Source organism: Harpia harpyja, chromosome 8 (genome assembly GCF_026419915.1).
Source record: "Harpia harpyja isolate bHarHar1 chromosome 8, bHarHar1 primary haplotype, whole genome shotgun sequence".
Taxonomy (NCBI): Eukaryota; Metazoa; Chordata; class Aves; order Accipitriformes; family Accipitridae; genus Harpia; species Harpia harpyja.
This window is the reverse complement of record NC_068947.1, coordinates 40,240,868-40,254,476: the sequence shown is the minus strand read 5'-3', so window position 1 is coordinate 40,254,476 and position 13,609 is coordinate 40,240,868. Positions and strand designations below refer to the sequence as shown.

Genomic DNA, 13,609 nt, shown 5'->3' with positions numbered 1-13,609 from the left:
CACAACGGGTTAGTGTGGCTGGTAAACAGGGCAGGAGAAGTTTGGTGTCCAGTGTTAAACAGCTGGATTGTGAGGACTAAATATTGAGCTTTGAGCCCAAAGGGAGGTTGAGGTTCCTGGATAAGTGAAGCACCTAACAATTAGAAGCGGCTTGATAGACCAAAAAGGTGCTTAAGGGTGCTTAAAATAGTTTAAGACAAATACCAACTTTGAGGTTGTTGAGTATACAGATAACTTTGTACGTACTTGAATTTTGTATGTTGAAAGCTGAGAAGGTCATATTGGAACTACTTTTTTCTGATTTTTAGAATTATGTAAGAAAAAAATATCAATGAGAGCAGGTAGGAGGTATAAAATATCAGTTCAAGGTTATGAAATGTAATTGAATGGGAGGTACAATTAAACAATATGCTTCATACGGTAACTAGCTACTGTTGTCCATTTTTATATTCTTTCAGGCTGTACATATCTTTGTCTATCAGCATAATCATTATTATAAATTAACTTTTTGGAAAATTTAGCGTAGGGTGGCAGCGGTAGAATGCATTAATGCGATGACCAGTGTCATTTAAGTATGTATGTAAATATCCTTAAGTTATTATAGTTAATGACTGCGCCCACCTATAAAAGGGCTACTTCTACAGATGACACTAGAATTTGTATCTGTGTTTGCTTGTGTTGGAGTCAGTAATTTCTCATTTATTTTGCTTAGCTTTCAAAGGAAGAAGGAAGACGAAAACAACAAAAAAAACCCCATCTGTAACTGGTGTTTCAGTTAAGTTCAGTCCCTGCCAATCCAAATAGCCTCGGATATATTTGTGCTGCCTTGTTGGTGTCGGAGCAGTGTCTATGTGACTAGGAGCAGAATCAAGCACTGCCTGAAGCTGTATTCCTATCTATCAGTATCATTAAATCCAGTACTTCCTGTCTCAGTGCCTGACTTCTGCACTGTGCTCATAGAAGTAAGAGGACGGTTGACATTTTAGGGATATAATTTGCAGTAAATAAAATTCTGAATGAGGGAGGGGGGGAGGGAGAGGATCACTTGTAGTGACTCCTTGAATTACAACAGCAGTTTCATGATACAAGAGTTCTATTTACCTTTTATTTATCTAGGCTAATAATTTTCCTGTTTCTTCCCCTTTAGGAATGCCAGTTTACGTGCCTGGTCAATGATCAAAGTCAACTGAAAAGTCTGAATAAAAACTCTATAGGGAATTGTGAGTTATGGGAAAGACAAAAAAATGAAACCTACTTCTGAGATTCCCCCCCCCCCCCAAAAAAAAGGGGGGGGGGGGGAGAAGCACTTTTCAAGGTATAGGTATGATGCTACTAAAAGGGCTGGCCTTGGTTTAAAATAAGAAGGGAGGGAAAACATCAGTTCTGAATATTAAAAAGTCTCTCCAATCTCTGTGATGACAATGCACTTTTCTTCTCTCAGGATTAATGGGAATTCTAAGGCAGCCTGCCCCCACCCCCCTCAAAAATATTCATTGAAAACACAGTGAACATTTTAAAAATGGCATATCTCTTTTTCCCCCTGAATTCTAGAATATTCAGTTAGATATTATTCCCCTGAAGGCTGCAAATCTAAATAGGTTTATTGAAACAAGCAAAATGAAGGAAAGGTAATTTATAATTCTCAGATTCATTTTCTAATTTTAAAGCTTGCAGGATTAATTTTAAGAAATTCAAAATTTCAGCAGCAAAATTAACTTGGTGGCATGTAGGTAGTCCCATTTTTTATGAAGCAATTTTGTAAACTCGGATATGCAGAATGCTGCACTGCATATTGTGGTGGGAGGTCTTTCTTTTACATGAAGAGCGTGCAAGTAACTGGTCTTACAGAATGTGTAATAGCTCTATGGCAAAGCCACACATATTGTACATGAGGCTGATCTTGTCAACAGAAGCTGTTACATGTTGATCTAACTGCATAAAGAATATTAAATCCATGTACACGTGAGGGGAAATTTGGCACAGCAGACAGTAAGCATTATTGTGTTGAATCTTTCCAGATGCTTTAGGACTGAATTTTTATCCGCAAGCTGGACTTAAAATTCATGGGCAGAATGCATTCAGCTGTTTCTGGTTTATTTTGAATTCATTGCTGTAGCTCAAGAGAATGGCTGTTACTCTAGCTGAACGTGTGTTGGTTTTCCTTCTGACAAATGTGGGAGATCTGCATGGACAGTTTTTTGAACCTTGGAGGGGAAACAATTATCTAAAACACGTGCGTAGTATGGGGGGTATCTACTCTTCATCTTATGTTTACAAGATCTTGAGGGCAGGCATTTGTTACTACAGATCTGAACAGAGCCTACCATAAAGAAATGTTGTTTGTGCAAAAGCATCACCAGTAATTTTCATTCCTGTCTTCAACTGACAGTCTGTGTATCCTTACAGAATCTGTGTCTTCCTGTTTCTGAAACCACAGGCAGCTTTAACACCAAAAGGTGGCCTCCTTGTGCTGCCCGTATTAAAGCATGGGTTTCATGAGAGTGCCTGCTTTTTCTGCCACAGCGAGGTCAAGCACTTGTTGCACTTAGATTTTTCTCAGCGCCAGCCCTCACATAGCTTATGGTCTTTGGCTGAACTGAAGCTTCTGCTGTCTTCTTTTTCCTTTTTTGTTCATCTTTCCTCCTTTTCTTGCCCTGACCCATAAAGACCATCACTGGTTATTCTGCCCCTGACAGAGAAAATACTGCCAAGTGGAGGAGCAGCACAAGGTTCAATCCTTGCATGTAGTGGAAAAGCAGCTTTGGCTTATAGAACTTCTTTTCCTTGGGCTGCTGCTGTGCTGTCAGATTTCCCACTCTTGCAGATTCCTATGCCTGGCTTGGCGTTGGTTCCCAAGGTGTCCAACAGCTGCCTCAGTCACAAGCGGAAGCCTTACTCGATGCCACAGGGGCTGCATCTCGGATGCCTGAAGATCGGTCAGTCTAGCTGAAGTGACCACCGTAGATGTTACCACGGGCTGAGGCCCATCAGTAGGCTTCCAAAGGCTGTTTCTGCCAAGAGCATCTGCCTGGACCTCAGCAAGAGCACTGAGCTGTTCCCGAGGATCCGACGGTGGCCACTGCACACAGCTGGATCCTGCTAGGAGCCTTGTTTGTATGAGGCCTCCAACTCCGGGCAGGCTGTGTGTACTGGGTTTGTGTGGCAAGGTTTTGGTAGCGGGGGGGCTACAGGGGTGGCTTCTGTGAGAAGCTGCTAGAAGCTTCCCCTATGTCCCATGGAGCCAATGTCAGCCAGCTCCAAGACGGACCCGCCACCAGCCAAGGCCGAGCCCATCAGTGACGGTGGTGATAATGCCTCTGGGAGAACATTTCAGAAGGGAAAAAAAACCTGCTGTGCAACAGCAATTGCAGCCAGAGAGAGGAGTGAGACCATGTGAGAGAACCAACCCTGCAGACCCCCAGGTCAGTGCAGAAGGAGGGGGAGGAGATGCTCCAGGCGCCGGAGCAGAGATTCCCCTGCAGCCCGTGGGGGACCCCACGCCGGAGCAGGTGGGTGCCCAAAGGAGGCTGTGACCCCGTGGGAAGCGCGTGCTGGAGCAGGCTCCTGGCAGGACCTGTGGAGAGAGGAGCCCACGCTGGAGCAGGTTTTCTGGCAGGACTTGTGACCCCGTGGGGGACCCACGCTGGAGCAGTCTGTGCCTGAAGGACTGCACACCGTGGAAAGGACCCATGCTGGAGCAGTTCGTAAAAAACTGCAGCCCATGGGAAGGACCCACGTTGGAGAAGTTCGTGGAGGACTGACTCCCGTGGGAGGGACCCCACGCTGGAGCAGGGGAAGAGTGTGATGAGTCCTCCCCCTGAGGAGGATGAAGCGGCAGAGACAATGTGTGATGAACTGACTGTAAATCCCATTCCCGTCCCCCTGTGCTGCTGGGGGGGGGTTGCTAGAGAATCCGGGAGTGAAGCTGTGCCTGGGAAGAAGGGAGGGGTGGAGGGAAGGTGTTCTGAGATTTGGTTTTATTTCTCATTACCCTACTCTGGTTGATTTGTAATAAATTGAGTTAATTTTCCCCAAGCTGAGTCTGTTTTGCCCGTGACGGTAACTGGTGAGTGATCTCTGCTGTCCTTATCTCGACCCAGGAGCCCTCTGTTATATTTTCTCTCCCCTGTCCAGCTGAGGGGGGGAGTGATAGAGCAGCTTTGGCGGGCGCCTGGCGTCCAGCCAGGGTCAACTCTCCACACTGTGACAAGGCTGTATGCGTGGGCTCTGCATCACCAATGAAGAGGGGCCATTAAGGTAAACACTCGTGGGGGGTTCCCTTTCTGCCCTCCGTCCATCCTCTGCTGGGCTTGCAGGTGACGAGGAGGGGAAGCCGGCCCAGGCCCGGGCCCAGGCCCAGGGCCCTAGGGCAGGCAGGGTCGGGGCGCTTCCTGGCGGTACTCGGGGGAGTAGAGTGAGCGTGACAGCTTCACGATCTGATGGGAGGGAGGGGTGACACTTAATTATAAACTCTTCACGTACATAATATACACATTTAGGTTCGCTTTCTTGCGGCTTTCCGCCACCCGCGGGCCGGGCGGCGGCTGTCGCGTCCTCCCCTGCCCGGCCCTCGCTCCCCACGGACAGCCGCGGGCTGGCCTCGGCCGGGACCGGGACGCGCAACGCGGGGGCGGTTTCTCCCGGGGCCGGCGGCCCGGCCCGGCCGCCCTCGGCGCCGGCCGGCGGGCGGAACCTCGGTGCCAGCCGCCGTTTCCACCCGGCGCTTGTGGCCCCGCGGCGCGGCAGCACCGGGGGCTGCTTAGAGCGCCGCACGGGAAGCCGCCGTTGCTAGGGCTTCGGTCGGGGCAGCGGCGGCGCCTGCCGTTCCCCCCGGCCGGGCCGGGCCCGGCGATGGCGTCGCTGGGGCTGAGCGAGCGGGAGCAAGCCGGGTGCCGCGACCTCCTGGAGTTTCTCGAGACCGAGGAGCTGATGGCGCTGACGGACACCATCACCAACCGCCTGGTGCACCCGGAGAGCCGCCAAGGTGCGCGGAGGGCGGGACGGGAAGGCTGACTGCTGCGGCGCCCGGCCCGGCCCGGCCCGGCCCGGCCCGGCCGCCTCTCGGCCGCGGGGCGGCGGGTGCTGGGGCGCGGCCACACGGCCCCTGCGCTCCCCTTCCCCGGCCGGCAGCGCGGAGGCAGCCGGGCCGGACGGGGCGGCGGGGGCGCGTCTCGGCTCCGCCGGCGGCGGCGGCGGCTTCGGGCCGAGCCGGCTCACGGCGGCGGGCTAGGCCGGTGCGCTGGGGCTGCCCAGGGCCTCTCTCGGCGGCCCGGAGAGCCGGCAGCGCCGCGCCCCGGTGCAGGGATCTGCTCGGCTGCAGCGGTTGGGAGCCTTTTTCTGCAGCGGGCCTGCGTACGCGCGAACGGCGCCGGGATTTGGCTGCTGGGAGGCTGGGGTTTGTTTTGGCCAGGGAACCTGCGGCTGCCAGTGGCTCGTAGCAGACTTTCAGATCTCGAGCACCTCTTCTTCTCTCTTAGACGCCGGGGAGCTGTGTGCGCTGCTGTGCCCATGCTACGCCCTGTCAGTGTTTAAAAACGTATTTAAAAGTGGCGTGTCTCTTGTTGGTTGCGTTAATGACGTTTGCTTTCAGGTTTGGAAAGGGTAAAACACAAATCAAGCGCTGAACTTAGTTCTTTGCAGAACAGAGCACTTTCGGGTGTGACCACCCCCCATCACTTTGTAGATGTTGAGATTTGTTTTGTAAAACTTAATTTTGCACATCAGTTACCTGAGGCCTCTCAGTATATTGCCCTGAAAATATACTCGTCCAAGAACCTTGAACATGTTTCACGTGATATAACTCAGGCCTGTAAGATTTGCCAAACACATTTCTTCAAAAGTTCTTATGCCTGCAGTTTTTTCTTCTTGCCTTTTACCTACTTTTTGCGGTGGCTGTAGGTTAAATTAAAAGTTTTTTGTTTTGTTTGGGTTTTTTTTTTTAATTTCAGGTATTAGTCTTTTCTTGTTTAAACTTACAGTTCTTATAGGTCACATGTTAAGTAGCCAGCCTCAGCTCAGGCGAGAACTGGCTACCACAACTACTTTAAAAGTGAATTTCAGTTGCGTTGTGTTTTGCCACAGAGCCCTGTAGCTGAATTTTTCTGAATGTTACGTTTCAATGCACTGTCATTGTGCTATGATGCATGGTGTTTTCTTACCAACCTGGGAGGAGTAATTTTATTAGCGTGGAAATAAAACAGATTTAATTCCCTTTCCATCAGTCTTCAGGAACCTAGATGGAACCTCACTTTCACAAACTACTGTGCGTTGTCTGAAAAACTGCAAAATTCTGGTACTAGTATTCTTGTTCAGCGTACAAGGAATCAGAGATTACCTTAGTTATCTCACTGTCTGCATTTCTGTCAATTTTCTGTTCATGGGAAACGTTTGAACGCTTGCATAGTCTTCAAAATAACAATGTGTTCTCTGACCAAATTGTGTGAACTACCCATTTGATGCAGAAATTAAGATTCACATTCCATATTCAGAAGAACCATAAAAGGTTTGTCTGGTTCTTCTTTCTCTGTGTAATCTTGCTTCCAAGAAGACAGGTGGATGGCTAATTTTGAAATATCCCAGAGCTTTTCAAAAGGTGAATGAAACCAAGCTCAGCTTTTGATAAGTGAAGGTGCTGTATGGTGACACGAAGCAGGAAGCCCTAAATGATTTCATGTTAAATGAACTTACTTTGAAGTTAAGGCTAGCTGCATCTCAGGAAGTATAGGTGAAATGCATTGTGTGCAAGAAACTTTGTATTTCTTGAAGCACTTAGAGTTCCTAAACATCTTGAAGGTACTTGAACAATATTAATAATTTCATTTGGAAGAAAAAGCTGCATCCTTTTCATCAAGCTCAAATAATTTATACTAAGTTCCAAGCAGTCACCGATACTGGAAGTAGGGATTACAAGGTAGCAGGGTCCTCATTAAAAAGAGCACCGTTTTTTAAACATGTTCCCAAGTCTTTGAGTATCTTCTATGTCTAATATGATTAGGTCAGATTTCAGTCTGCAAACAAACTTTTAAGTCTTTGCATTTCATTTAGGCTTGTCTTGTACTGTGTTTGGAGGTGCTGGTCAGGAGTTTAAGAAATGGCATCGATTTGGGTTTTAATTGTGAGAAGCAACTGCTAACTTAAATTTCTTTACTTGCAGAAGCTATTCATGCCATTTTGGTTTACAGCCAAAATGTAGAAGAACTTCTGAAACGCAGAAAAGTCTATCGAGAAATAATTTTTAAGTATTTGGCAGCACAAGGAATTCCAATGCCTCCTTCCTCTGAGAAACATCTACTCATTGATCGTGTAAAGCAATACTGGAGTGGGCAGCTCACAACACATGCCTCAGAGTCAGGGGACAGAAAACCGCACACACAGGTGAGTGCTGCTTTCTGCAATACCTGAGGACGCTTAGCGTTGCTTTTGCAGGATAACCAGTGTAAATGTTCTAATGTACATCCAAAATGTGGCTCTTCACCGGTATTTAGGAAGGTCCTGAATCTCTTTAACTCTTGGTTTGTTTGGTTTTGATTGGACTTTTTAAATTAAAATTACATCATTGAAAGGTGTCTGTGCCAATGTATCGCTTGCAGAGCATAGTCTTCTGCTCTGTCTTGCAAAGTATATTAGTGCATTTGAACTCTAATGTGTGGGGTCTTCTCTATGCTTTTAATTTTTAAGTTGTACTGTAAGCTAAAATAGAGGGTATTCACAAATAATTCTGTGGATTCAAGGACAACTGAAAACAGTGTTAATGGTACCGGAACCCTGCATAGCCCCTTGCCATTTTTTAATGTGGTGGATCTTCTTAAACTTTTGGTATAGATCTGGGATTTCCAGTCATCCTCCAGCCACACCAGGCACTAGAGATACCATTGGTAGGGCACATCCTAGAGCACAGCAAGGAGATGCTGTCGACGGTAGATCATAGGGTGAAAACGTCTGTCGGACTGCGGTCTAAAATGTTACAGGGGAGGGAGGGAAGGAATGGAGAGAAAACTGCCTTTTTGTAAGTGGCCTTGATCTACTTCTAGAGACAGTGCAACCAAAGTAGCACTGTCTGTAAGCTGCTTTCCTTCTTACCTCTTGCAGTTAGAGTGCAGAATGGATTTTAGCGAATTTTTATACCATTGAAATGTAAAGTTTGTAGCAGTGCCAGGTCCGTGTCATTTTTTTTCCCTTGATATTAGTAACAGTTAATACAGTGTAACTAAATGTGTTTTGGCAATTACAGGTTATTTTGAAGTTCAGAATCTTGTCATTTAGCAAATCCTCATGGTGTAATGAACTTTCAGTGGTTTATTTGTCTTGGATCTTTACCGTGTAGTTCTAAATAGCCACCTTGCTCTTTCAAGTGTTGCACTTCGGAGACCTCGCGGGCAACAGCCCCACCAGCTGGACTGTTAGAGCTCCGTAGCTGTCAATAACCTACTGCATTGAGCTTTCTTTCAGGGATTAACTGATGAGAATTATGATTTAGCTGAGAATGGTTTTCAAAACAATTTTTTGTGTGCATACTTTGGGAAAAAGAAAAAATGTTGCTTTTGCAAGAATACTTCCCACGTATTACCCCATAGTGAAGTTTTATGATTGAAGGTAAGTAAATTAAATTCTCCAAAGTACTTGAAACACATTCACAAGGAATGAGAAATTCAGCTGGTTTATTTATGACATACATCTTTCTTTGCCTTTGTTTTCTCTTAATTCTTGTGGACCTCACCATTTTGAAGTAATGGATAACATGAACCTACGTAACAGAATTAGAACTTAATTACAGTTTATTGTGAAACAAATGCAGCGTTTCTATATAGAAGTCTTCAAACTTTTCATACTTAATTACTTAATACTTACTTAAAACCTACTTAATTTAATACTTACTAGACTTCGATGTTAGCAAACTTGACATTTGATTTATTTCTAGAAGTCTTGCTGTCAAGTTGCAAATACTGAGAAGCCCTACAAAGTAACGGTACATTTAGTTCTTGTTCAAAAAACACGTCACCTGACAGTTGGAAGTCATGTATCTTTACATTGGAAAGTTTGGATGATTTTTCTTAAGTAAAAAATCTTACCTATTGTAAGAGAAACCAGAGGATAAACAAACTACATATGTACAAATTAAATAGGCTGACAGGACTGTTACTTGAGCATCTGATTGTTGCCTTTTACAGTGATGCTTTCTTTAGAAAGAAGTGTCCTCTAAACCAAATGTGTTTTTATAATCAACTTAAAAACCTGTCTTAAATATCTAATTGCTAAGCAACTTGTTTCCTAAATGTTTGTGCTTAGATTTTGCTATTCTTTTACACGTAGTTGTAGACGTGCCAAGAATTCAAATACAAGGAATAGATTTTTTTTTTTTCTTAGCTTGACCCATAATAGTATCTAAAAAATCTTACTGCTTACTTTGTTGCACTACATATTTAATGATACAACACTTGGAGTAGTTTGTCACCCTCTTCTGTTGTGGTTTTAATAACATGACCATTGGTTGCTCGCTGATACTTGCTTTTGCTACTTACAGTGAATTTGGCTTCAAAACATTATACCCATCACTCTGTTGTCAGCCTCAGCAACCCATCATTAAACTTAAATATTGTTTAGAAGTATTTCTTATCCCCCTACATCTTAGATGTATTTTAGGAGTGTGTGTGTGTGTCATTTTCTGTGAAACAAGATAAAAAAGGGCACAAGTGGCTTGCCCATAACCTATGGGGAACTAGTGGAAGATGTGTTTTGAGTAGTGTCATGCTCTCTTTAACTGGCCCATTCTTCTCTAAGGCTTCTAGACAAGACAAGAATCTTTGACCGAGGCTTTTCGAATTATTCTTTGAAGGTTTGGCTGTCTGCTAGGAATGTTTACATTGTGTCACTACTTAAAAATACTTTCTCAGCAGATTCAGTGTTGAACAAAGGATTTTATGACAGTCTGAAGGAAGGATTTTATGACAGACTGAACGAAGTGGCCTTTATTGCCAGAGTAAGCCTGTGCTGCTGTGTGAAAATCCCTGCAGCCCTCCTATCCCAATGTCATATTGTGTCAGTCTGTTTTAAGTGATCAGTTGTACAATTAGAAAAGTAACTGAGATTTCTCAAGACTTTTGTCTATTTTGGAGGAGCAAAGGTAACATATGTTATGGTTTTCTTTGATTTGGGCTCTTTTCCTATTAGAAATATGCTGAAGACTACAAACATCACTCATGAAAGTGACCAAGCATCTTTGGGATGATTTTTGTCAGTCTTACCGCCAAACGGGGCTAAATTCAGGCACGTGATCTGCTGGAGAATAAGTTCTGGAACACATTAACTCTTTAAGTTTCAGTTCTTCCTGGGTTAGTTGTGCATTTTGTTAGCGTATTCCACTGACATGGGTAAAATAACCCCATAAATCAGAAGTGTTCTGTTGGCGTCAGGTATTGGGATGTGCATATTCAAAATGTGACTTCCTGATAGGTACTATTTGTTCTTGTCAGCTAAATGAAGATGCAGAAATCAACACAATTCACCGAATTAAAAGGTACCAAAAAGAAGAGACTGAAGGCAACATGAAACAGGAAGAACGTGTCAACATAATTGCTTATTTATAAGCACTTTTTAGTAAATTGATACGCCTTAATATGAGATTAGCTTTTCAGGTTGGGTCTGTATCCTTCTTGTTTTTCTGTAACCTTCTTTTGGAAATGTAAAGGCCAGTGAAAAGTTACTAACCCAGGCGCTTTTTACTCAACAGAAATTTTGTCTTTCAGTGTGAGAATCTTGGTCTTATGGAAGTTTTTCAAAAATCCTTGCCCTGCTCTTTTTCAGTAGAACCAGGATTTTCCTCTTTGATTATAAATTGTAGACCAAGACAAAACTGAAGGACTATTCTAACTGTAATTCAAAGAACCTGCCCTGTTTCTCTAGACAAGATAATCATGATCTTAAAAATAAATGAGATTTTACTTTGTTGTTTTTCTATAGGCACTCTGTCTCAGAACACTTTAGGAGGACTTAGAATGTTTAAAATAAGTATTTACATGATTTTATGTTGTTCTAAGTGGTAATCTCGCTTGTTAAGGCTAAATAGTTCTATGAAAAAAAAATGTGCTTGTTTGCAGAGTCATGGAGAGAGAGAAAAGTCACTGCAAGATGACATTCACGATCTAGGAGAAGAATTCTGTCAATGGTTCTTTGAACTCCTGAATTCTCAACATCCCTTGGGAGTAAAATCTGAAGAAAGATGGGGACCAGAGCATTTTTGGGAGGATGCCAAAATGAAGTTCTGTTACAACACTTTAGAAAAAAACATGGAAGAATATGTTGGTTCAGAAATGGTGAGCCTTCGTCTGCTCTCATTGGTTAAAGAAGAATATCTTCTATTCAACCCTAATTTGCATGCCAACGGACTGAAATGTGCCATGTCTCGGCACGGGTTGGTACTGGTAGCAGTGGCTGGCACGGTACATAGAGACAACACTTGTTTGGGCATCTTTGAACAAATTTTTGGACTCATTAACTGTCCCATTAGGGAGAATACCTGGAAAATAAAAGTTGTGAATCTTAAAATAGTTGGACAGAATGCTCTGGAGCCTGGGATGCAAATTGAAAAACCCTCCATAAAATATGAGCCAAACCAACTGCAAGAGTTGTATGATGGGAAAGAACTGACTGTGTTTGAACCTCAGAAATTCTGAGCAATTTTTTCACAACTGAGTAACTGGGTGAGGGGGAGAATATACAGCACTTGTAGTGCATAATTGAATATTGAAATGATTGTGGCCATGTGATGTTGTCTCTTTTTTGAGTCAGATTTGCTGGATGACAAACTGAGATACAGAGTCTGAAGTATTAATACAGGTGATACTTTTGGGCACCTTTCCAAGAGCTAACAAATGTTTCAGAGTATTACTTTAGATTTTGTACTGTAGTTAGGAATGGAGTTAGTTTGGTTATTCTTGGTTACAAAACATGGTTACGTTTAAATACGGGTTGGCAGCAATATGTAATGAGCTAGATGACTTGGGGTTCACAAACTGCAGGTTATTTCTCTTCAGGGCACCGGTTTAAACTCTTACCTGAGTTGTAACAGGAAGTCTTTGCATCTGGCTTTTGGAAAATGGGATTGGTGAGTCTCTAAATAGACATCTAAGTCCCAAGAAAACCATCTGCCGCTTCAGGAGTTTTTGGAGAGAACAGACAACGTGAATGGAGACTGCTGCCATTTATGTTCTAAATGTGGTTCCGTCACTGAGCAATAGAAGTAGTTTAATGGGACAATGCAGGGAACTTCGCATTGTTGAAGTCTTTTTTTTTTTTTCTTTGGGTTAATATCTTCCTTTCCTTTTACCTTATGTTTCCAACTTTGTAATGAATACAGACAAACTCTGTTGTTCTGTTTGTGTCCCCAGGCAGACAAATTTGAGGTGGTTGCCCAGGCATCCATTTCTAGCACTGACTCTCTTGGGTCAAGTAGTTATTTCATGACTTAGAGCAGCACTGTATGAACCAAATGCTTTGATAATTATTTTGTGTATACTTACAACAGAGTTTTTAATATAATAGTTGTGATTTTTGTATGTTTTCTCAAAATAATAATTTTATCTACTCTGAGCTGCATTATTACATAGACTAGAAGTCAATTTATTAACAATGGGCAGTTACAACAACAGGTGATATTAAATAATCCAATTACTGCTTAATAACTGAAATGATTGCCATTGTAGAACTTGAATTTTTTTACTTTTTTTTTTTTACTTTTTTTTTTTTTTTAATTTATGAGGGATTAGAGGTGAAATTTTTCCACAGCTTGTGCAGATTGTTTGCGAGTTATAGCTTCACCAATACAAGCTGTGAAAATGGAAACATCCCCCATGACATGGGAACAGTTCTTTTGGTTTTGATATGTTTGTCAAAGACAACAAATGGTAAAATTATGGGTGGGTGAGGGGAAACAAGAAGATTCAGGTGTGCACAGAACTGATTCTTATGAACAGTCTGAATCTTGAATTCTCTTAAAAAATTTCTAAAATAATTTCTTTTCTAAGCAAAAGTTCAAATACTGTGTTGGAATGTTCTTTCCCAGTAAACAGTTGGGTTGTGGCTTCTTCAGGTACTGATGTATAATAAATAAAATCAACCCAAATTTAAAATTTGGAAGAAGCAGTTTCCTTGTATGTGTTGAGAATTACATTCCTCTTCAGGTGAGGACAAAAGCCTACCTAAAGGCCTAAATGGGTACCTGTTCAACATTCAATATGACGGTCTGTAATTCAGTTAAATATTTTGTCATTTGCAGAACTGTACTTTGTAACTGGCAGAGTAGCTATTACTTTAGTCAGCGTGTTAAATAAATACAAACATGACTGTAGCTTTCATTACTGCTTTAAGCTGATGTGGTGCAGGTGGTCCCCTTCCTCCACTCAGGTATGTGTCCTTGCTTCCTTCTTGTATCTGCATTAACTCCTGTACTAACTCTGAACAAGAGGGAGTGGGGACTGATCCCAGTGAATACTAGCTCATTGTCAGAAACGCTTCAGGCTGATCAGCTCTGTAAGAAGGCTCGCCACACAAGTGCTAGTGTAAGCTTGAGGAACAGAGATGAGAATTTGCCTTTTTTGGTGACAACCTGAATTTC

General features: G+C 43.2%; 1 protein-coding gene across 1 annotated transcript; it reads left to right on the top strand.

Moving 5' to 3' along the window:
- The first annotated feature begins 4,755 nt into the window (after nucleotides 1-4,755).
- Nucleotides 4,756-13,342, top strand: C8H3orf38 (chromosome 8 C3orf38 homolog). The gene is made up of 3 exons (XM_052794689.1): nucleotides 4,756-4,984; nucleotides 7,154-7,374; nucleotides 11,094-13,342. Exons 1-3 carry the CDS (start codon nucleotides 4,852-4,854, stop codon nucleotides 11,667-11,669), a joined length of 930 nt encoding a protein of 309 aa, XP_052650649.1. The 5' UTR covers nucleotides 4,756-4,851; the 3' UTR covers nucleotides 11,670-13,342.
- The last annotated feature ends 267 nt before the right edge of the window (nucleotides 13,343-13,609 follow it).

Excerpts from the sequence above, each read along its gene's own strand:
- C8H3orf38 (XM_052794689.1), top strand. The coding sequence starts at position 4,852 with ATGGCGTCGCTGGGGCTGAGCGAGCGGGAGCAAGCCGGGTGCCGCGAC. Across the intron at positions 4,985-7,153 it reads GCACCCGGAGAGCCGCCAAG|AAGCTATTCATGCCATTTTG; the intron begins GTGCGCGGAGGG and ends CTTTACTTGCAG. Across the intron at positions 7,375-11,093 it reads ACAGAAAACCGCACACACAG|AGTCATGGAGAGAGAGAAAA; the intron begins GTGAGTGCTGCT and ends GCTTGTTTGCAG.